The sequence below is a fragment of the Loxodonta africana genome, chromosome 24 (assembly GCF_030014295.1).
Source record: "Loxodonta africana isolate mLoxAfr1 chromosome 24, mLoxAfr1.hap2, whole genome shotgun sequence".
Classification (NCBI taxonomy): domain Eukaryota; kingdom Metazoa; phylum Chordata; class Mammalia; order Proboscidea; family Elephantidae; genus Loxodonta; species Loxodonta africana.
In genome coordinates, this window is record NC_087365.1 from 38,117,233 (window position 1) to 38,141,374 (window position 24,142).

General features: G+C 49.8%; 1 protein-coding gene across 1 annotated transcript in view; it reads left to right on the forward strand.

Moving 5' to 3' along the window:
* Positions 1-22,437, forward strand: part of PPP1R16B (protein phosphatase 1 regulatory subunit 16B) — a 109,749-nt gene extending 87,312 nt beyond the window's left edge. The window contains exons 4-11 of the mRNA XM_003411713.3: positions 3,485-3,630; positions 5,604-5,707; positions 7,485-7,609; positions 10,940-11,065; positions 11,621-11,696; positions 12,498-12,627; positions 12,720-12,888; positions 17,944-22,437. Of these exons, the coding sequence (XP_003411761.1) occupies positions 3,485-3,630; positions 5,604-5,707; positions 7,485-7,609; positions 10,940-11,065; positions 11,621-11,696; positions 12,498-12,627; positions 12,720-12,888; positions 17,944-18,453 (1,386 nt within the window). The 3' untranslated portion in view covers positions 18,454-22,437. The remainder of the gene's footprint in view (positions 1-3,484; positions 3,631-5,603; positions 5,708-7,484; positions 7,610-10,939; positions 11,066-11,620; positions 11,697-12,497; positions 12,628-12,719; positions 12,889-17,943) is intronic.
* The last annotated feature ends 1,705 nt before the right edge of the window (positions 22,438-24,142 follow it).

A 24,142-nucleotide genomic window follows, 5' to 3' on the forward strand; every position in this document is an offset into this window, starting at 1 on the left:
TTGAGCATTTGAAATGTGGCTAGTGTGACCAAGGAAGTGAATTTTAAATTTTACTTAGTTTTAATGAATTTCAATAAATAGTAGTTCCCAGATTACACAGTGCAGTTTGGGGAGCTAAAGTTTCTTTGCTCAAGGTCAGATGGTGGGGGAGCTGGGATTTGAAATAAGACAGTCTGATTACAGAGCTGGTGCTCTTAACAGCTTGGTGGACACAGTGGCTCACAGTGCCCTGAGCCCACGTCTGCCCCTTGCATTGCTGTCCCTGCTACGGTGACCTCTAGGCTGGCACCTTCTCTTCAGCTCGGGGCTCCTATCGCCTCCATGTCACAGCCCACTTTTCCCTTGTTGGTCAGCTCGGTTCCCTAAGACCAGTTCCTCCTGTGGGTTTCTCGGCCCCTAGGGTCTCATGGTCAAGGTCAGGAAGGTGGGAACTCAGCAGGCTTGGGGTGTCCCTGTATGGAACTCATGAGTGGTGAGCTGAAGTCCCCCTTCCACCCTCCACTGGCCCCATTTCAGGAGCTCTCTCAGGGACACATCCTCCCCACTTTGCCTGTGGGGTCCTGTGGGCTCCAACTTGTTCCTTGAAGAAATACTTAAACTGTACACTTGCTCATGCCAGGTCCTCTGCTGGGGACAGGGCCCCAGAAGTGAGCTAAGGCAGGGCCTCAGCTCTCAGTGTTGTGTGGCCACAGACCCATAAATAGCAACAGAAGTGATGCAGTGTGGTCATCCCTCAGATGGAGGTAAGCAGAGGGCATTGTGGGAGCTCAAAGCAGGGAGCTGATGACCCTGACTCAAAGGGGAACTAAGAAAGGCTTCTAAGAGGAAGGGGCATTAGATCTGGGTCTTGAAGGATGAGTAGGAGTTTGCCAGGTAGAAAAGGGTGAGGAAGAGCATTCAAGACAGAACGGCATGTACGGAGGCGTGAGAAAAGGGCTCAGCATTTCAAGTATGGAGTCTGCAGGGTTCCATGTGGCACAGAGTGCAGAGGTCCCAGGGGGACTGACGGGAGGCTGGACTGGGAAAGGTTGAGAGCAGTCTTTGGAGTCAGACTGCCTGAATTCGAATCCATCTCTGGAGCTTACTGTATGTGATGTTGTACATCCGGGCCTCTTGGAGCTAGTTTCCCTGGCTATAAAACGGCCTCACAGTGTAGAGTCAGAGCTTAGCAAGGTGCTTGGGAAGCCTCCAGAAAGCCTTAGCTATTGTTATCGATTGTGTGGTGTGTTACTATTACTGTGGCTGCTGCCGTTGTTGTTATTGGTGTTGTTGTGACTGTTACTATTGCTCCCATACAACGGAGGAGATGGGGCACGTTAAGAAGAGCTTTGCCTGCCAGGTCAAGGAGTGTGGATTTTCTTCTTGGCAACAGGAAGCCTCCAGAGGCCCGTAGACTGAGTGCAGCGTGGTTAGATACATGAGGCCGCTCTCTCTGGTGGAAGGTATTTGGAAGGGGAGCCTGGGGCGGCAGGGAGCTCAGTGCAGGGACAGGGTAGTGGTGATGGGTTGTAGAGGACATGGGGGTGATTTAAGAGGTGGAATCCAAGCTGCTTCCCTGGGCGAGGATGGGAGGTGGGAGGTGAGGGGGCAGGAAGAGTGATCCCCGAGTGCCAGGTGCCATTTCCCACCCTGGGGAAAGCAGGGGAGGAGGCCTGCCCCCCGCTTTCTCCCTCCATCACTCAGCCCCCACGCCAGCCCTTTGCTCAATCTGAAGCTCCCCCGCTCTGTGTTTTCTGCAGCCCCTAAGGGTGAGCTCTCCAGCCCACCTGTCCTCCGACCCGACCCGGGGGCTTGGCTGCCACTCCTCCTATGCTCCCCAGACTGATCTCCCAGTGACAGCCTCCAGACCCTCTGCCTTTCACAGCTGCCTCACTCCTGCGCCTTTGGCGCCCTCTGGTGGCCGTGCTATGCACTGCATGGGTCTCCAGACCACCTGGGGCAGCAACTCCCCCCGCCCCCCCCCAGGTCTCAAATGCCTCACAGGGTCATATTTTCGGACACATCTTCCCATGCCCGCCAAAGAGATGGCCTCAGACCTAGCCAGCCCCAGACTGGCTGACACAGAAAGAGAACCTGGGTCTCTGGCACCATCTGTGCAAACAGCCGGTCCCTTCCCACGTGCCATTCTGGTGCCAGGCCCTAGCTACACTGGGGGTAGGGGTGGGCGTGGGTGTGGGTTGGGTTGCCACCCCATTCCACACCCACCTTGGGCCACAGGCTCATATAGGTGCCCCTGGCTTCCTCTGCTGCATCTAGTCATTTCTATCCTTAGGCTTACTTCTGTAGGCCAGGCCACCATAGTCTCTTCACTGGGTTATTTCAACATAGGCCCTCATTGCCTCCTTCAGAAAAATACACGCACGCATGCGCGCGCGCGCGCACACACACACACACACACACACACACACACACACACACACACACACACACACACTCACACACTCACACACACACAGTCTGTTCTCCACATGCAACCAGAGGAGGGATTTTTAAAAAAGAAGCAAGTCTGATTCTGTCACTTTCCTGTGTACAACGCCCCAGCCCTTACCTGAACGGGCAGTGGAGCCCAGATCCTCGCTGTGCCCCATCCGCTTCTCCCAAAGGCACCTTTACGGAAGCACCTCCATCCTGCTGTCTGTACAGGGGCTCCCCTCTTTCTTGCTCTTCTGTCCTTGTCTCACCCTCCTCATAGTTTGAGGCCCCTCCGCCCCCTGGGATCTTCTACTTCCAGTCTCTGGAATTTGGGGGGCTCCATCGGCTGTCAGAGCCCTACGTTCTCTCTGGGATGGGGGGCTACAGCCTCCTTACCCTCCCTGCTCACCAGGGCTGACCCACGTGTGGTCAGTCCTCCTCAGGGCAGGAAAACAAACAAGCCCATCTCCTCATGGGGACTGTATGAGGTCCCCTTGGAGCCCTCACATGGAGCTGTGCTCTGTGTGGGGCGGGGGTGGGGGCACTGATTACTCAGGGCTTCCCCAAGAACTGAGCTCCTGGGTCAGAAGTTCCTAAATCCAAAGCTTCCAACTGTGATCTGGGGCCACACCTTGGAGGCTGATTCTGGAAAGGAGGGCCCCCCCACCACACATACCTCTGCTTCAGCCCAAGCAGTGCTGCTTGAATTTATTGGTTATAAAATTTTATATGGCAGTTCTTCATACACGTTTGTTTGAAAAAATGCTTATGGAATTAAAAAAATAAGTTTTAAAACCTCATTCAAAATTTTGTCTCATCCAACTAACAGTTGCTTTATAGCTGGTAGAAAGTTGTTGACCTTGATGTTTTTATCTGATGTATTATTTACTCATGAGAAAACAGGCTCAGAGAGATTAAGTGACTTGCCCCAGGACACACAGCATGGACGTGGTAGAGCTGGATGCAAACTCAGGCAGTCTAGCTCTTTGTGGCCTCTCCCAGGGAACATGGCATGTCCCCTCCAAGGCCTGGGACCTGCCCTGAGCTGACTCTGCTTGTGTCTCCCCCACAGTGCTGCATCGACAACTTTGAGGAAATTGTTAAGCTGCTCCTTTCCCACGGTGCAAATGTGAATGCCAAGGACAACGAGCTGTGGACTCCCCTGCATGCTGCGGCCACCTGTGGCCACATCAACCTGGTGAAGATCCTCGTTCAGTAGTACGTGCCTCTCTTTCCCCACCCGGGTCCCAGGAACAGCCTTCCGAGGGACAGGGCTCTCTCCTTCCTGCTGCCTGCTGTCTTGCTGTCGGTCTGTCTGCCTTTCTGTCTCTGCCCCTCTTTCTCTGTCTTTCTTGGTGCCTGTCTCTCGTTCTTGTTCTCCCCACATCCTCTCTTCATCTCTCTGTTTGTACCTCTCTCCACCTTCTCCTCCTCCTCCTCCCATTCCGCCTTTCTTTCTCCACCTCTGCAAGTCTTTCCCCATCTTTTTGTCTTGCTCTCTGTCTCTCCTTGACTCTCTGTCCCTCTCTTTTTTCCACTCTTTGTCTCTGTCTCCTTATTCTCTTTCTCCCTCTTCATTCTTTTATTGTCTCTTTTTCCCTGTCTCCGTGAGTCTGTCTTCATCTCCCCTGCTATCTTTACGCTATTGGCATTTTTGTCTCTTTCACTATCAGAAACAGAAACAAAAACCAGCAGGCATGCGTCGTTGGCCCTGCCCCTCCAAATCCTGTCTACAAGCTTTTTTTGGAGAGGGGGAGGCTAGAACCTGCTTATAGGGTCGCAGTGAGTTGGAATCAACTCAATGGCTACGGTTTTTTTTTTTTTTTTTAGAACCTGCTCTGCAGCACCATGCAGCTATGTCTTTTCTAGGGCTAAAACTATTTCCCTCTGAGCCACTGTGAGTGTCTTTTCCCACCCTGAAATTCTTTCTAGTCTGTTTGGATTCTATAAACACACAGAAGAGGCAACAGTCAATTTCAATGGTGTTTATTGACTTCAGCTAATAACTGGGGACCCCTGCGCTGACCAGGCCCTGTGCTTGAGCACTGGGCACACAGAGATGCAGAAGTCCTGGTGCCCCGGGGCGACGGGCAGGAAATGAGGAGATGTCAGAACCAGAGCTCTCTCAGAGGGAGACCATTGGGCCAGGGTCACAGAGGCTGAGGGCAAGTTCCGTGTGCCGGGAGTCAGAAAGAGTGGCTGAGAGGTGGGCTTTTGCAAAGGTCTCAACAAAGCAGCGGGAGCCCTCCCAGTGGCTGCCAGGGAGGTGGAAATGGCAGTACTGCTGCCCAGCTCAGAGAGGTTGGTTGGCTTGCCCAAGGCCACACAGGAGCTCAAAAGGCTGGATGGTGGCCCATACCCACACCTTTGACGACAACATGGGCATAGCTACATTAGCAGAGAGCAACAAATGGCCACAGCCAGATCAGCGTTGGTGCCCAGAGGACAAAAGGATTGGGGCCAACCTGGCGCAGTGGGTCCCCAATGCTGATCTGTACCAGAACCACCTGGGGCGTGGGCACATTCTATCAGGGAGCCCCAAGGCTGTGTCTTGCCCCTGCTTTGGCCAGCCTTTTGGGCAGGGACTTGGATGAGGAGATCGAGGATATTTCTGCATGTGGGCAAAGACTGACATAGAACACAGAGAAGTGAAAGAGCTGGGACATGAGAGACCGGTTTGAGTTTTGACCTACCACATAGTAGCTGTGTGACCTTGGACAAGTTACCAAACTTTTCTGAGCCTCTGTTTCCCCTTGAGTGAGATGGGGCTAACAGAACCAACCCCAGAAGACTGTTATGAGGATTAAACAAGATGACGTGGGTTAAGGACTTACACCGGGGCTGGCTCTAAGCAGGTGCCTGGTGAATGGTGCTACTGTTAATATTCATTATTGTCACCAGGGAGGACTTTGACATTTGTCCTCAAGGGCCTATCTGCTGGTTCAACAGAGCAGGCAGCTGGGGAAAGTCTGCAGGGATAGCTCTCCTGGGACCTTGGATGGGCCCCCTGGGATGCTGAGGCTGCCATGCTCACTCTGGCTGTATGGTGGGCAGAGCCAAACATCACCTTGCTGGGGTTGTGGGTGCTGGGGTGCATCTTGAGGTCATGGGTCAGAGGCCAGAAGGCAGAGCCAGCCCAGACCAACCCTAGCCACACCTACCCGGCCCTTACCTTGTCCTTGTCTCTGCAGTGGGGCCGACTTGCTCGCCGTCAACTCTGACGGGAACATGCCATATGACCTCTGCGAGGATGAGCCCACCCTGGATGTCATTGAGACCTGCATGGCGTACCAGGGTAAGGGTGGGCCAGCATGCTGTAGGGGGGTGTGGGGTGATGCAGTGAGCATCACTTACATGAATGCAGGTGAACAGATTAGCTGGCTACCTGCCTGGTGCCTGCCTGCCCCACGCTAAGTGCTCAACAAATGGGATATGTTCTCATTACTAATGTTATCTGCGTGATTACCAGGATGGGGACTGGCAAACTGTCCAGTGCCGTGCAGAAGGAGGGATTGTTCTCATCCCTGTCACCCACACACGCAGCCGGCCTCAGCTGGCCTTGTCTCCTCTTCATCAGCTGTAACAATCCAATTCAGCAAACATTCACAATAAAGATATATTCTCATTTGGGAAAATAATAAAAAATCAAGAACATTTGCAGTGCCTGCTGTGTGCCAGGCACCACGCTGGCTGCCAGGGCCCAGATAAACAAGATGTGGGCTGTTCGCAGCTCCCAAATGAGATTCAGAGAGGAAACAAATGTGGTAATCAGAGAGGCCTGCCTGTCGCCTGTCCACCCCATACTCGCTTCTGGAGGCCTACTCAGAGACAGAGCTCAAATTCCTTCCCTGGGCTACAGCCCCGAGGTACTGGCCCGCCTCGGCCTGTGCTTCTCCCCAGATCCCTGCAGTAACCACGGATGTGGCCTCCCCGTTCCCACCACCCAGGCATTTCCTTTCCCTCTTCTTCTGCAGAGCTTCTTAACAATTTCTGTGCCAGTCTGGCGAATCTATAGGCCCCTTCTCAGAATGATGTTCTTAAATGCAGTTATAAAATCATAGGATTGTAAAGGAAGCCAATTATATTAAGATATAACTGCCAAAATACTTTTTAAATGTGTGATATAGAGCATTATTAATTCATTAAATAATAAGATCATGTGATATGGAACTATCTGTCATGTCATCTGTTGGTGGCAGAATCACGGGCACTAATATTACTGTGGGTTTTGCCTACATTCATAATGGAAGGAAATGGTAAATTTAAAGGCTAGTAAAAATAAACATGGGATTTTTTTTCTCCGTTCAAGTTTACAGACCTCTGCTGAATTCTATCCAAGAACCCCTGATCTAATGGACCCCTTTTTAGAGCATGTAACCCTTCTCCTTAAATACCATCAGTAGCTGCCAGTAACACTTAAACTTCTTAGCCAGGAATTCGGGACTATGAAATGTCTTTCTGGGTCCCACTACCTCAATTTACATAACTCTTCATTTAAAAATAGTATATTCATTAATTTGGTCACTCCTGCAACAAAAATGTATTGAACATTGTGCCCAGTGCTGTGAACATACCATTTTCAAGCCTCACGGAATTTACATTCTAGTGGGGAGTCAGGCAAAAAATAAGCCCACAGGAAATATTAAAGTTTGCAAAGCATGAAGGAAACTAAGAGAGACCCTGGTGAGATAGGCTGCTCAGGGCAGGCCTGCTGGGAGGTGATCCCAGTTGGAACCTAGAGGATGAGACGGAGCCAGCCATTTGAGCAGTTGGAGGTGGGCAGGTAGATGGCAGGGATTTCCAGGTAGAAGAACTGCATGCCCCAAAGCTATTGACATTAATGCAGTGACTACTGGGTGCCAGGCAGAATGGCCCTCGTTCTGTGGGCCAGCACCTGGCATTTGTGCTCATTGGGCCTGGGGGCACAGTGATCTATGGGCATGTCTTTCTGTCCATTCATTTGACTGGCAGATCCTGGGGAACAGGAGCCATGACCCCCTCATCTGCCCTCCCCTCCCCTCTTGGGTCCAAGGCTTGAGGATGCCGAATAAGTGCTGCTTTCTCCATCGTAGGCATCACCCAAGAGAAAATCAACGAGATGCGGGCGGCACCCGAGCAGCAGATGATTGGGGACATCCACTGTATGATTGCAGCTGGCCAGGACCTTGACTGGATAGATGCCCAGGGTGCCACACTGGTGAGGAAATGGGCCAGACTGGTTTGGACTGGGGACGCCAGTAGCAGAGCCGAGGCTAGCCAGGGCTGAGCTGGGCCAGCACTCAGTGGGGATCAAACCTAAACAGTTAGGGCCTGTCTGTGGCCTAGGATCTCCTCCAGATCCCCTTTGGGGCCAGGGTGGCTCCTGAAATATGGAGGGTTAGCAGAGCAGGGATCAGTCTTTTTGAGAATCTGACCACTCTTAGCTGGGGCTGGAGTCAGGAACCCTGGGTAGGAGGCTTGGCTCTCCTATCCACTTGTTCCTTCTCCAAATTTCTCCTTCTCCTCAGGTTTCGGGTGTCTAATCCTGAGATCATTACTTCCCCCCAACTCCAATCATATTTCCCCTGTCAAGAACGAGCACTACCATTCGACCACTCACCCATGCCATCTTGCTTTGCACTATCCATTCTCCTGCCTCAGTGTCTCCTCTCCTCCCACTGCCATAACTGCCTTGCCTTATCAGCTCTCTCTGACATTGCTGCAACAGCCTCTCCTCTGGGTTGCCTGACTTCAGAGTCCAGACACCCCCAGGCATCCACCCATCCATCTGTTCATCTATTCGTCCGTCCATCAGTCTATCCATCAGTTCATTGGTCCATCCATCCGTCCATCCGTCCGTCCGTCCATCCGTCCGTCCGTCCGTCCGTCCATTCATTCATTGGCTAGCCCTTCCTTCCTTTCTTCCTTCCACTCTCCTTTCCTGTCAACACACATTTATTGAACACCTCTTCTGTGCCACAAGGAGTCCCTGGGAGGCAGTTAAGCTGTCAACTACTAACTGAAAGTTTGGTGGTTTGAACCTACCCAGAGGTGCCTTGGAGGACAGGCCTGATGATCTTCTTCCAAAGGGTCACACCTTGAAACCCCTGTGAAGCACAGTTGTACTCTGAAATGCATGGGATCGCCATGAGTTGGAATCAATTCAATGGCATCTGGTTTTGTTCCTTTTTTTTTTTCCTATGCCACACCTTTACTAGAATAATAGAGACTTCTTCTCTGTCAGATCTGCCTGGTTAGCTCCATCTCACTCTTTCAGCTCATGTCAGTGACTCAGGGAAACCCTCCCTGACCTCTCCTTACTGGTTCTCACAGCACAATGCAGCCCAGTATTGTGAGGGTCAGCACTGCAGCCTCTAAACCAAAAACAAGAGTGTCGCAGGGGAAGTCCGCCCCCCTGATGGCTGGACCCTGCCCTAGGCCTGGGCTCCATGTTGGTCATAAGAACTCAGGGTTCAGGGTCAAGCTCACGAGGAAGGGCTCACCAAGTTCCCCTGACTGTCCCTCAGGCCTGACCTGGTGGCCCAGGTGTGATAATTGGGCTTCTTCCATCCTGTTCCTGGGCCCACCCCTCTGCCTCATGCCTATTTCTATTAACTGGGGCCTGGCTCAGATCACCTGCTCAGCTCAGCACTCAAGGCTGGGACCAGATGGTGGGACTGAATGCCGTAGTCTGAAGTCCAGGCCAGGCTGTAACACAGCATCACCCACCATGGCTGGAATCCCACTGGGTCTGTGGCTGGGCCCTCTAGACACAGGGCTTTCATGTCCTGGGCTGAGGCTGGCCTCAGGTGGCCCCACCCACAGAGGCTAGGTCTCAGGTCTTCCCAGGAAGGTGGAGATAATAATAATACCTTCCTCTCAGGGTTTCGTGAGGATCGAATGAGATTCTGCATGTAGGTGCTTGGCACAGAGTCCATAAACTTTCAACAGATGTTAGCGATTGTCATTATTATCAATATCCCAGTCATCTCTTTTTATTCCCAGCTGAAGTATGGAAGCCCCAACAGTTTAATGTCTTGCTGGCTGACCAAGTATCATTCTTCAAAACTGGCAAACATCAGACATTTATGAATCAGATAATTATATTGTTATGTGGGTCTGTACCAAATCATACTCTGGATTTTGTCTGAGAAAAAGAGAGAGAGAAAAGAAAGGAAAACCTCCATTTACCAGAGCCTTACAGCCTAGCAATCTTAACCCAGGGTGAGGTAGCACATGACCATCTGGCTGTGCTCTGAAGCGTCACCTCCTGAGGCCATGTCTTCTGTATCCCACTGGCTCTGCTGCCCCGGACCTCAGCCCCCCTTGAGTTCTCTGGCTTTGTCATCTCCCAGCCAGTGGAACTGCTGGCCTCCTTGGGCTCTCTCCTCTATCTCCTACCTTCCCTGGGCAGTTGATTTCTCTTTGCCTCACCTCCTTCTCCCTCCTTCATCCATTCCAATGGTGCACCTTGGCATCATTTAGGGCCTTCTGTAAGAAGGTGCATCATTTACCGAGTGTTTACCATGTGCTGAGAACTTTATGCATTTTCTGGGAGATGTTGTAGTTGTCTTGTGCCATTGAGTCGATTCCAGCTCATAGATACTTTTATTATCTCCACTGAAGAAGCAGGACAGCTGAGGTCTGCAAGGTGATGGCCGTTACTGGAAGCCACTGGGGCTTCAACATGGGGCTTTTCCTCATTGAATATATTAGCTGCAGAACAAACTAGACTTCACATCTTAAAACAACAATAAGCACTTGATTACCACATAGTTTCTGTGAGTCAGAATTGGGAACAGATTAGCTGGATGGTTCTGGCTTGGAGTCTCTCATGAGGTTGCAGTCGTGATGTTGGCCAAACCTGTAGTCATCTGAAGGTTTGACTGGGGCTAGGAGGATCTATTTCCAAGATGGCTCACTTATGTGGCTGGCGAGTTGGTGCTGGCAGTTGGTAGGAGGCCTCAGTTTCTTTCCTCAGGACCTTTCCTTAAGTTACTTGAGTGCCCTCACAACATGGCAGCTGCCTTCCCCCAGAACGAGTGATCCAAGAGAGTACAAGGCAGAGAAGCAGCAATGCCTTTTATGATGTAGCCTCAGAAATCATACACCACCATTTCCACAATATCCCGTTTGTTAGAAGTTGAGTCCCTCAGTCTGGGCCACATTCAATGGGAGAATAATTAGGCTTCATCTTTTAAAGAGAGGAATGTCAAAGAATTTGTAGACATATTTTAAAATATTGGACTTCTGAGACCCCTTCCTGTAGATCTCAGCACGTAGTAGGGGTTCAGTAAATGCTGTTGCCTTACCACATGGGCTCTAAGACCAACCACAGGAGAGAAGAGTTTACCTCTTGCTTTCCCTTCTAGGTCCATATTTCAGAGTCTACGAGCCTCTGGAATGTGGCTGGTATTTCCACCTCATACTATTCTGTTCTGCTGGCCCCAAGGAAGCTCTGGGACTTGGGTGGGGGAGAGTAATACCTGGCCTTCAGATGTGGGGCCAGCTCCCCCTATGGAATGCTCACCTCTTGCCTTTCCTGCAGCTGCACATAGCTGGAGCCAATGGATACCTGCGGGCAGCCGAGCTCCTCCTGGACCATGGAGTACGCGTGGATGTGAAGGACTGGGATGGCTGGGAGCCCCTGCATGCAGCTGCTTTCTGGGGACAGGTAGTACCCACCTACAGGGCTGTGGGGCAGGCCACGACAGGGTCAACTTGCTGTCACCAAGTCCTTTGGGCTGCCAGTTGGTTCAAAAAAAAAGCACAAGGTGCTGACTATAGTTAGTATGTGGAATATGAAAAGGCCTAGAGAGTTTACGAAAACGCTTGACAAGCTGTGTCCTAACAGGATGATAAGCTTGTAAAACTAGAAAATCCCCATCTTTCTGCATTGAGTGGTTTCTCCAATTCTTTGCCAGATATAAAACTCTGATTGCAGTCTACCCAAGTCCTCTTTTGACACCTGACAGCACTAGAGTCACAGCTGATTCCTTTATCTGCCACTTGACTTGCCCTAAGTGCTCCTGGAGGAGCTGCCAAGCCCTATGGGCATTCCATCTGCCAGAATTCCCACCTTGGCTCTAGGGTGCAAGGCCTTCCCTGGGAATCAGCTTTGCCCCACCATTCTTTGGGTCACTTTCTAAGAGGCCTTGGCCACTTTCTCAACATCCTAGACTTTCTGAGCCCTGAGTGGGGGGAACATGGGCTTCTTTTTATGTTTCAGATGCAGATGGCAGAGCTGTTGGTGTCCCATGGGGCCAGTCTCAGTGCTAGGACATCCATGGATGAGATGCCAATAGGTAAGTCCAGCATAAGACCTGGTGCATCATCAACTTTTTGATTGGCGAAGGGATGAATGGGTGAATATAAGGTTGGGTAGATTGATGGATTCATGTGTGGATTGATAGATGAATGAATAAATTAATGAATGGGAAATTAGTAAATGGACAGATGAGTGGATAGATAAATGTATAGATAATGAATAAATGAATAGGTAAGTAGATGAATAAATGGGTGGATAAGTGGATGACTGGATGGGTGGGTTGATAGGTAGATGTGATAATGGTGGCTGACTGGCTGGTTGGATGGATGGATGGCTGGAAGGATAGATGGGTAGAGCATAAATCTATGGATAGAAGACTGGGTTAGTAAGTAGGTAGATAGATGAATGAAGGACTTGGGTAGGTTGAGTGGGTGGGGGCTATGGATTTCTCACCACTGCCACATTATTTCACGCTGGAGCTACCGGGGGCACCTGCTTGTTTTTTTGATACTTCTGTTATCATTGGAGGGTTGATAACTTCTCTTTGGAATACTCAAAGGTGTGGGATTCCCTCAGTCATAACTGGGAACCTTAGGGAGTTGTAACTATGCATGGAACCTGGGTTTTCCATTCCTATACTCCTCTAAGGATTCAGTTGTAACCCATAAGTAAGGCTGATATTGTTTCCTCTCTACCCTACATGCCTTAAAAAATACTGGGATGATGCTGGGGAACTTTCAGTGGGCTGGCATGGCAGATCTTCTGATCTAGAGCACCCTCTTGGGCCACAGGCTCCTTCCCTTTCCCCTCCCTCACACTGGCTCCCCTGCCCCCTCAGACCTGTGTGAGGAGGAGGAGTTCAAGGTCCTGCTGCTGGAACTAAAACACAAGCATGATGTGATCATGAAGTCACAACTGAGGCACAAGTCATCCTTGAGCCGGAGGACATCGAGTGCGGGCAGCCGGGGGTGAGTCAGGGGCAGGTCGGCCAGGGCTTCCCATGCTTGCTCTGCCTGCGGCATCTGAGCACAGCCACCCAGCATCCCCTCTGTCCCCTCAGGAAGGTGGTACGTCGAGCCAGCCTGTCGGACAGGACCAACCTGTACAGGAAGGAGTATGAGGGAGAGGCCATACTGTGGCAGCAGCGGAGTGCAACTGAGGATCAGCGGACCTCAACCTACAACGGGGACATCAGGGAGACCAGGACGGACCAGGAGAACAAGGACCCTGTGAGTGGCCTCGTTCTCTGCCCCAGTGTTAGCCACTGCCTTTGAAAGAAGACGGGGCCCCAGCCTGGCCTTGGCTCTTCATCTCAAGAGCCTTCAGAGGGAGATTAGCTGGGCAGTGCCCTAAACCACCTGGAACCAGTCTGAGGGCAGTGACTACGTAGTTAGTGAGGTTATCCTACGTGTCCTACCCGTCAAAGCTGTTTTAGTCAGAGCTGAGAGCCTTGGCACACAGTAGGGTCTCTATAGTTGACGGGGAGCAGGTGACTGCCACGTGTCTGCCTGGGCTCCAGCAGAACCAGTTTGGGCTCCCCAGAAGAGGAGGCTCAGTAGGGCAGCTACCCGAGATCAAAGGACATTAAAATTTTTTGTTTGTTTGTTTTTTTCCCCCCGGAAATATAACAAGATGTTGAGAATTGTGTTTACCAGAATACATCTGGTTGGAAGAAATTTTTCTGAAAAACTAAGTAGGGTGCTGGTAGAGCCTGTAAGAAATCTGCTCCAGTAGCAGCCAATGGTCCTGGGCTTTAAACTGCTCTCCTAAGAGGATGCTGTGTTAGCTTCCTGGGGCTGCTGTAACAAATGACCACTAACTTGGTGGCTTAAAACAACAGAAATATATTCTGTCATACTTCTGGGGGCCAGAAATCCAAAATTGAGGAGTCAGCACGGTTAGTGCCTTCTGGTAGCTCTGAGTCAGAAGCTGTCCCATGCCTCTTTTCCAGCTTCTGATGGCCCTACAGCCTTGGCTTGTGGCAGCATAACTCCAATCTCTGCTTTCGTTTTCACATGGCTTCTTCTTATGAGGACATCAGTCATTGGATTAGGACCCACTCCCTTTCAGTTTGACCTCATCTGAACTCAGTTAATTACATCTGGGTAGCCTTATTTCCAAATGAGGCCACACTCTGGGATTCTGAGTAGACCTGAATTTGGGGGATACTATTCAACCCAGTACAGATCCACTCAGGTCCATAATGGCTGCTGTCTTGCTGAGTGGGGTGAGCAAATTTGGGGCCAGAGCGGAATTGCTGGGGACAAGTGGGAATAGGCTGACTACCAGTAGCAGTCTGCCTTTTGGACTCTTCCACTACAGTGAGCCGCTAGACATACTTATAGAGAGCGTTGCTTTGGTGAAATGCAAAATGATTAGTTGCCCAGAGTGCCCACATGTCTCAGTGGGAACCTGTTTGCTTCCCAGGGTAAAGAGGGAGGTCATGTGCAGGCTCGTCTCACCAGCAGTAACGAAGGCAGCTGACCAAGGGAATCCCCATCAAAGCTGCTGGCTGGGGGTAGAGATGGCACATACGGAGGCTCTGTTCTGCAGAGTCCCTAAACTTGGGAATTGGCAAGAAAAGGAGGGTAAATCAAAGTCAAATAGCATTTCAGATGCCTTCCAGCTGTATGTTATTTTTTTCTTTGTGATTGCAGTATAATTTATGTGTAGTAAAGTACACAACTCTTAAATGAATTTTTTCAGTGAGTGTTTGGAAATGTGCACACCTGTGCAACCACTATCCAGATGAAAGTATACATTTCCATCACCCCAGAAGGCTATCTTGTTACCCTCCAAGTTAGCACCTCCTCACCCACAGCCCAATGGTCACCTCTGTTTTGACTTGGAGCACTAAAGATGAATTTTGTCTTGGTTCTTAAACTGCGTATGTGCCAGTATGCAGTCTTCTGTGTCTGGCTTCTTTTATGTCTGTGAGATTCATCGATGCTGTGGTATGTAGTAGTAGTTCACTCTTTTTCATTGCTCTGTAGAATTCTATTGTTTGAATATACCACAACTTAGGTATCCCATTTTCGTATTGATGGATATTTGGGTTGCTCCTAGTTTTTGGCTATTATGAATACCGCTGCTATGAAAATTCTTGCACATGTTTTTATGGATATTTAAGTGCTATTTTTTGTTAAGTATTTTTATGTACTCAGGAATGAAGTGTGGGTCTTGGGGTAGGCATATGTTCAGCTTTCATAGATACAGCCAGACAATTTTCCAAAATGGTTGTATCAATCTGTTCTCCCATCAGCAGGGTATGGGAGTTTCTTACTAATCCTTGGTATAGTCAATCCTTTTAATCTGAGCCATCCTGGTGGGGTTGTTGTGGTAGCTGACATTTTAAATCTGTAGTTCCCTGATGATGGATGGTGTTGAACACATTTTCAGGTGCTTATTGGCCATTGCTCTTTTGTGCAAAATCTGTTCATCTTTTGCTCATTTTTGGTCAGGGTCCTTATCTTTTCCTTATTGATTTGTAGGAGAGACAAGAGATTCTAAAGACATCCTCATGAGAACAGCCCGTCCTCCCCCATGCCTACTGGGTCCTTGCATTCATTCAGATCTTACAGGCCCCAGGACTTCCCTAAAGATGCCCCTTGATGTGGAGTCTCATAAATCATAAACCCTGTAGGGAGTGGGGCAGAGGGATACAGGCACTGGAAGCCACCCTCAGTTAGACCTAATTTTTGGCTGCAGTTTGTTTGGTGTTTGGTGAGGGCAAGCAGATGGTTTACTTTGCCTTTGAAGTTGGGGTTTTAGGCCTGGGTGGGGGAGAAGAGAGGGTACAGAGGTGGCATAGCCAAAAGCAGACTGTCCTTCACCCCAGTTACCCAGTCCAGTCCTAAGACACCTGTCAGGACAGGGCCCCAGATTCCAGTCCCAGCCCTGGAGGAAACAAGATTGAAAGGCATAGCTGCAAAGCCCAAAGCTTGATCCTTTTCCTTCCCTAGTCCTCTCAAGGCTTTAGGTGACTGCAGGAATGTGATAGTCTCTAAGGTAGAGATTCTCAAAGTGTGGTCCCTGGACCAGCAGCAGTAGCAGCACCTGGGCACTTGTTAGACACGCAGGTTCTTAGGCCCCATGGCGACCTTCTGAATCCAAAACCCCGGGGCTGGAGCCTAGCAATGTGTGTTTTAACAAGCCCTCCAGGTGATTCTAATGCACACAAGAACTTGAGAAGCACTTATGTAAGGGTGCGTTTGCTTTCTTTTTTTGCTTAGCTGGCTCCCTAGGTCAGATTTCTGCCAAGGCTTTGAAAGCCCCCCGAGCTGGCTTTGGGAGAGCCTTTAGGCAGAGAGAAGTCCCTGGTACTAGGCACAGCAGGGTAAGATAGGCCCAGTCTCTTCAACCAGTAGTTCTTAAACTTGACTGTATAATAAAATGACCAGAGTAGGTGTTTTGTTTGTTTTAATCCTGATATCGAGGCTGCAATCTAAGATGATTAAGCCAGAATTTTGGGTTGAAACCCAGGCATCATATATATGTTTTTTTTTTTTTTAAATAATTTTTATTGTGCTTTAAGTGAAAGTTTACAAATCAAGTCAGTCTCTCACACAAAAACCCATATACACCTTGCTACACACTCCCAATTACTCTCCCCCTAGTGAGACAGCCCGCTCTCTCCCTCCACTCTCTCTTTTCGTGTCCATTTCGCCAGCTTCTAACCCCCTCTACCCTCCCATCTCCCCTCCAGGCAGGAGAAGACATCATATATATGTATTTTTAACCCCCCAGATGATCCCAGTATGCAGCCAAGGCTGAGAACCTGTGTCTTAAATCCCTGCTACTCAAAGCATTGGCCGGAACTTTTTAAAATGCTGAGTCTCTGGCCCCAACCAGGACCCACTGAATCAGAATATGCATTTTTTTTTTTGTTCTTCCAGACTGCTTCTTTTATTTTCTTTTTTAAATTTTTTATTGTACTTTAGATGAAGGTGTATAGAACAAACTAGTTTCTCATTAAACAGTCAGTACACACATTGTTTTTTCTATGACATTGGTTGACAACCCCACGACATGTCAGCATTCTCCCTTCTCAACCTTGGGTTCGCTATTACCAGCTTTCTTGTCCCCTCCTGCCTCCTAGTCCCTGCCCCTGGGCTCGTGTGCCCCTTGAGTCTGGTTCAGGATATGCATTTTAACAAGATCCCCACGTGACTTGTATGAAGAGTTTGAAATGTACCTACTTAGACCACCAAGAATCTGTCCCCCACATGGCATCAATCTGCCTGCATAGTTCAGAAGGAGCCATAAAAAAATAAACACACAGGCACATACATGCACGCACATGCACACACACACACACAAATGGAAGCTTACTATGGAAAATGACCTTCACCTTACTGTATTGTAACCTAATTATATATTTCTTGGAGCTCTTTCCATGTCAGCACATGCAGATTTTTTTTTTTTTTTTTAACCAGGTACAGAGTATTCCAGCACCAGCATCAGCCCTAGTTTACAACTTGCCTAATGACGCAGCGTAGCTTACTTTCAGGCTTCCCTTGCATGAGCAAGTATAGCTGTGGAACAGAGTTCTAGAATTGGAGTTGTGGATGCAAAGTGTATATTCTTTCTTTCTTTCTCATTTAACATTAATGCATAATGCTAAACTGTCCTTCAAAGAGGTTGTGGCAGTTCACACTCCCACCTGTTTCTCCATACCTTTGCCAACACTAGATAATAAAAACTTTTCTTATATTTGCCAACGCATAGGTAAAAATGATATTTTGTTGTTTTAGTTTCTATGTCATTAATTATTAGTGAAGTTGAATATTATTTTATATGTTTATATGCTATATATGTCTATGTGTATATACATATACATATATAACTAAAAAAAAGACCAACAACCCAACGGAAAAAAAATAGTCAAAGCATGCTAACATGTAGCTCACAGCAAAAAAAAAAAAAAAAAAATATATATATATATATATGTTGGTGCAAACAGTTAACACTGTCAGCTGCTGACCAAAAGGTTGGTGGTTTGAGTTTACCCAGAGGTGCCTTGGAAGAAAGGCCTGGTGATCTACTTCTGAGAAATCAGTTACTGAAAATCCAGTGGAGCGTGGTTCAATTCCGACACACACAGGGTCACCATCAGTCAGAGTTGACTCAACGGCAATTGTTTTTGTTTTCTTCTTTAAGTTACGCAGGAAGGGAAAATGGATGGAGACAGGTCCAAGCTGGAATGCCCTCAGCACAGGTGCAGGTGGGCAGTGGTGGGTTCGGATCCTCTAGCCAGCTGGTAATGTTGTCCTTCTCACTCTCAGAACCCCAGGCTGGAGAAGCCCGTGCTGCTCTCCGAATTTTCTACCAAGATCCCACGGGGTGAACTGGACATGCCTGTTGAGAATGGCCTCCGGGCTCCGGTCAGCACCTACCAGTATGCACTGTCCAACGGGGATGTCTGGAAGGTACATGAGGTGCCCGACTACAGCGTGGCCTATAGCAACCCTGGCATTGCTGACGCCACCCCGCCTTGGAGTGGTTACAAAGAGCAGAGCCCCCAGACGCTTCTGGAGCTGAAGCGGCAGCGGGCTGCAGCCAAGCTACTCAGCCACCCCTTCCTCAGCACCCACCTGGGCAGCAGCATGGCCAGGACGGGCGAGGGCAGCAGTGAAGGCAAGGCCCCCTTGATCGGAGGCAGAACTTCCCCGTACAGCAGCAATGGGACCTCGGTGTATTACACGGTCACCAGCGGGGATCCCCCGCTCTTGAAGTTCAAGGCCCCCATGGAGGAGATGGAGGAGAAGGTCCATGGCTGCTGCCGCATCTCCTAGTCTCTGTGTGACGGAAGAGATATGCCTGGCAAGGCTCCCTGGGATCCAGGCCCGCCCAGCAGCTCTGGCTGGGGAGGCACCTGAGGGCAGCTGGGGGGAGGTGGGCTCTGCTTTCCAAAGGAGCACTGACCCCATGTCTCACCCAGCTGCCCATAGCATCACCACTCCCCATGGTCTGCTTCCTGCTGCATTGTCCGCCATCTGACACAAGGCCCATAAGTGGACCCCTGACTCACCCTGCTGTCCGATTTTGGGAGGACGGGCTTGGGATGACAGTTCTGTTCTTGGTAAAGGCTTGTCTGGACCAGTACTTGCATGTCACATGTTAACACACACATACTCACGTACTCGATCAACTTGTGCAGGAATGACTCTCCTGGGCTCATGGGAAGCAGGTGGGGCTGAGTGAATTTAGAGGCTATTTCCAAGAGGATTGAGGTTAAGACTCAGAGTCCAGTCACCACTGCCAACATGGCTACAGCAGGGAGGGACCCTGAGACCCTGCTAAGCTGAGGCCCAGAGTCCTACTCAGAGTTATCCAGTGTCCAGGCCACCATCCACACCTGGCAGGGCCAGAAGTCCTCTCTGTGTTCAGAGGGAGCCACGAATCCACATGGTTAGATGAAGTGGGCGTGGACCTGCTCCCCACAGCCCTGCTAAATCAGTCCTCCTGCCCATGCCAGGAACCAGCTATGTGATCACCCAGGGGCCGAGGTGGAAAACCAGGCTATCCCATTCTTGGAATAATCCGAATCATAGTTTGCTCTTGGATGGAAGTATCAAAAGGGAGGCAAAGTCAGTGTTCCCACAAGTGCATTTGATAAGCCAATTCTTTTCCGCTGTCAAGCCCCAGGGAGAATGAACTGAATGTGCTCTCTATCACGGATAGTAGCGTGGCCATAGTTGTTACTGGTTGTCCTTGGAAAAACGAAACCCAGTGAAGAGTTCCATCAGGGGGAGTTTGCCAGGGAGAGGGCTGAGTTCCTGTTAATTTCTGAAAACATCTCCAGTAACCACGACAGAACCCAGCATCCTGGCCGATCCTTGTGAATATTCAGACTGTTTCAGGCCAGTGCTCCTCAGACTGAGCCATCAGATTACAGGTAGCTGTGGCCCCCACTCCTCCCACCTGACACGTCATTTGTGTATGCAGGGTGCATGCTCAGGACCCTGGGCCCAGCTTTGCCTTTTCCAGAATGCTCAGAGAGACAAAATGCCACCTGACCTTTCTGAGTTCCTGCCTGCCCAGTGGATCCCAGCCTGCTTGCACCAGGGTGGTGATGCCCCGAGGCCCCAAATCCAAGGTGCCCATGGTGGACACCTGCACAGCATTAGTGCTGGCACTGGAGGTGGGTCTCACCCCAGCCCCACAATTTTCTGGCCCAGTCTTCCTGATGCTGGAGAGGGAGGACCACAGGGGCAGGCCGCCCTCCACCTGTCAACTGCAATCTCTCATCATCTCGTTTGGGATTTGTTGCCCATGAGTTAGGCGCAGTCCCCAGGTTCACCCAAAACCTCTTGGGGTTACTCACATGTTGCAGGTTTGTTCCCTGCTCTGTGCGCCTTTTAATTGTCCTAAAACTACCTCCTTAGAGTTCTGAAGGCCCTCCCTGCCAGGTCCAGATGCTGGGGCTTGGGGAACAAATCTGGGTTCCTTTAACCTTTGTCTTTCTGAGCCTACGAGAAATTCTCCCGGAGAGGCACCTGGAGCCGGGGGCTAGAAAAGCCCTCCTGTGCCCCACCCTAGTATTGGGCTCTGCTGTCTACCAGTCCCAGTCCCCACTATGGTCTCTATGGCCCCCACAGCCCAGAGAGGGAGCTGGACCCCAAGGGACCTACCTGATACTTTACTAGGAGCAGGGCAGCTGGGCTGGAGAGCAGAGGGCTCTGGGGAGTCACTGCGCCCCTGGTGGCCACTGGACGCAGTGAGGGTCACAGCACCAGACCCTTGGGGCCTGGGCTGGTTTGGATCCCACCCCCACCCCAACTCCTGGCCGGACCCAGTCTAGCGGGGAGGGGCGGCCTAGGAGACCACAAACAGGTGTGCCTCTCACCTCTCACGTCCCTGTGCTCAGGGGCGGGCTCTCCATCATCTCAGCCTATGGCTGGAGCAGGGCAGGGATGATCCAAAAAGGACATACCTTTGGCTTTAAAACAGTATTCAGCTCAGACCGACTGACACTGGAATTGCTCTTGAGCCGACTTGAGCTGCAAGGTGGGGAGTGTTGAGGGAAGCCAAAGGCTTCTCTGGAGAGAGCTCTGCAGGTTTTTGGACCTGTTTGCTCAGGTACCGGAGACCGAGGACATTTATTGCCCTCCCTGAGCCCTCTGGCCATTCCTCCTCCCCCCTCCTTCTTGCCTCCTGGGTCATTCTTCTCCTACCCAGAAGGCCGGGAATCCCAGCTCTTCCATAACAGAAGCCAACTTCAGACAAAAGGTGACTCTGGGCACCAGTCTATGTTTTCAGCAAGGGATAAACCATCTCTTTTAGGGCTGCAAGTACCTGGGGAGCTTTCCCTGTGAGTCTCTTGTGCATTGAGGGACAAGCTGGGGAACAACCTGGGCCTGGATCATTCATTTATTCACTCCTGTAATTTCTTGAGTAGCCGCACCCTGCCAGGCACTGTGTTAGGTTCTGAGGTTAAAGGATGAACAGGCAGAGTGAGAACTGTTCTTCACAGTTTCATCCCTGGAGGACCTCGGCATCAGCAGCCCCATCAGTCTCCCTGGGGCAGTGACTGCATCCAGCTCCAGCATCCTCTTGCTTCCAGTTCCTCCAATCCCTAGAATATGAAACAGCTGTCGGGGATGCCCCTGGATAACATTTGTCACTAAGTGCAGATGCTGGATCTCGGGTTCCAGGCAGACACCATTCCAAGTCCGTCTGGAGCTTTCAGGGATAACTACCTTCAGGCCAGCATCTTTGGTGGACCATCTAATAGGAGTTGGAGGTGATGTCTAGATGAATAAGGAGGCCAGAATTTGCTGCCAAATGCATCTCAGGTTCTTAAAGTCATTGTCTCTTGCTCATTTTAATTAGTCATTAACTAGCCTCTTCTCCCCACCAAACTCTGAGAGGAACAGAGAGGTTCACCTTTTAACACGAAAGTCTTTGCTCCTGAGTCTGCCACTCTCCCTGGCAGGTGTGGATCAAGGAGCTTGGTGAAAGCTTTCAAGGTCGACCAGATGCCCAGCTTCTGCCGTGCCCCAGGCCTGGTGGCCACTTCCAAAGCAGTGCCACACAGCTCACCAGGAGCGATTGATGGCTCTGTGCCCATGCTCCCACCCGGTGCCCCAGACAATTGAGAATTGGTGGTTGTCACCAGATGGTGAGTTTCTGGCCAGTAGTTCAGGGAACCAAACCCTGGGCCCAGGTATACTGAAAGCTCTGGATGTAGTTCTCCATCAAATACGCAGCACTGTTAGAACTGAGATGCAGTGTTCCATCAATTTCAAGGGACTTAGGAAAGTTAGCAAGGGTGTGTCTGCTCTCCTGGCCACCACAGTTTGCTGGCTTTGTAATAGTAAGATCATTTTGGTTATTGGTGTCAGATACCTTTCGATCTTGAGCTCTCTCTTCTACCTGCTCTCCCAGAGCAGATACTGGGGTACTTTCCAGAAAGGCGTTCCTTACAAGATGCCCAGATGGATTGTATTTAACTCTTGCTATATGTAGCCTGGGGACAGCCTCCTCTCCCCCCAGAGCACAAAAGAGCAAAGGGGCACTGGTCAGTGGATGACTCTACAGAAGTGACCTCCCCGCCCTTTGACAGAAGCCGAAGCCCTCTCCTCAACCACAGTCTCCTGTTGGCCAGAGGGCCTGCTTCCCATGGGCATTGCAAGTGCCATGGTGCGGGGCCTGGCTCTGCGCACCCAGGAAAAGTCTGCAGACCCCCAGCCCTCCGCAATAATTCACCAGACCAGAAGCCACTGATGTACAGAGAACACTTAAAAATGTATTTTATGTGGAAAAAAAAAATTAAAACTCTGTATACTGTATCAGCAGCTTTGTGTAAAAATGGCAATCAAAAGAGTCTAATATATTTAAAACTTTTTTTAAAAAAAAACCCTCGCGGATCTTTGATATTGTATTGAAGTAACTTCCAGGGACCTCCTCACCATGTGGCAGTGGTGGGTCTTGTGTCCAAGACCATGTCTCAACCACATCCCAAAGGGGCTTGTCCCAGAGTTGCTTCCAGCTGCCAAGGCCTGTGATGGAATTCGCTGTTAAGAATTTTTAATTAAGATTATTAAATTCCTTTTAATAACACCTGCTAGTGTGGCTGTGGTCACTGCTGTGAGCTTTACTCTAACTGTGCTGACTTGAAGTCATGAAGAGGTAGTGCCTGGGATAGAATGTGGGTGGGGGCTCCGGGTTCCTGTCCCTACCCCAAGGGACCTTCCAGGAGGGCCCTGGAGTAGAGGGAGCTCTGGGGCTTAGACATGGAACAGATGTCTTGCTAGACTGGGACCTGGTGAAACCTGATAAATTCAAGAAAAGGTAAGTGGTTGGAATAACCTTTACTCTCTCAAATGTTCCTTTGAAATCGACATATATATAATAGTGTACATACGTCATGGATTGAATTGTGTCCCCCCAAAATCTGTGTGGCAAATCCTAACCTCTATACCTGTGGTTATAATCCCATCTGGGAATGGGTTGTCTTTGTTACGTTAATGAGGTAGCAGGGCTTTGAGCGGTTCTTCCAGTTCCAACCCCTCCGAGAATTTGCATTTCTGATAAGTTTCCAGGGGATGCTAATGCTGCTGGTTAGGGACCAATTCTAAGAACCACTAGTATAACAGTGGCTCTCAAAATTTATTATACATAGGAATTATCTGTAGATTTGGGTTCAGTACATCTGGGGTGGAAATGCAAATTCTCAGCAGGGGTTCGAACCAGAATGAACCGGTTTGAAGCCCTGTGAGACAAGATTAGTGTAGGGTGTGTCTTGAGTTAATGTCTTTTGAGACATAAAGGTGATTAAACAAGTAAGCTAGGAAGCAGAGATGGGGGAGGATCAGTACCAAGCCATATGGAGATCCCCAAGAAACCAGGAAACAAGTTAAAGAGACAAGGACCTTCCCCAAGCCAACAGAGAGAGAAAGCCTTCCGCTAGAGCCAGCACCCTGAATTCAGACTTCTAGCCTTATAAACTGTCAGAAAATAAATTTCTGTTTGTTAAAACCATCCACTTGTGATATTTCCGGTATAGGAGCACTAGATAACTAAGACAACATACATATATACACACATACATATATATGTATACACACACACACACACATACACACATATATATATATATAAGGAGCCCTGGTGGCACAACAGTTAAGTGCTTGGCTGCTAACCAGGAGGTTGGTGGTTCAAACCCACCAACAGCTCTGCAGAAAGAAGACCCGACCATCTGCTCCCATAAAGATTACAGCCTAGAAAACCCTATGGGACAGTTCTACTCTGTCACATGCGGTCACTATGAGTAAAAAATTGACTGGAAGGCACCCAACAAAAATATATAGAGAAAAAGAGACACACACATCCTGGGCGATGAGAACCGTTAATGCGTGTGCTCAGCTGCTAACCAAAACGCTGGTGATTTGAGTTCACCCTGAGATACCTTAGAAGAAAGGCCTGGTGACCTACTTCTGAAAACTCAACCACGGAAAACCCCATGGGGCACAGTTCTAT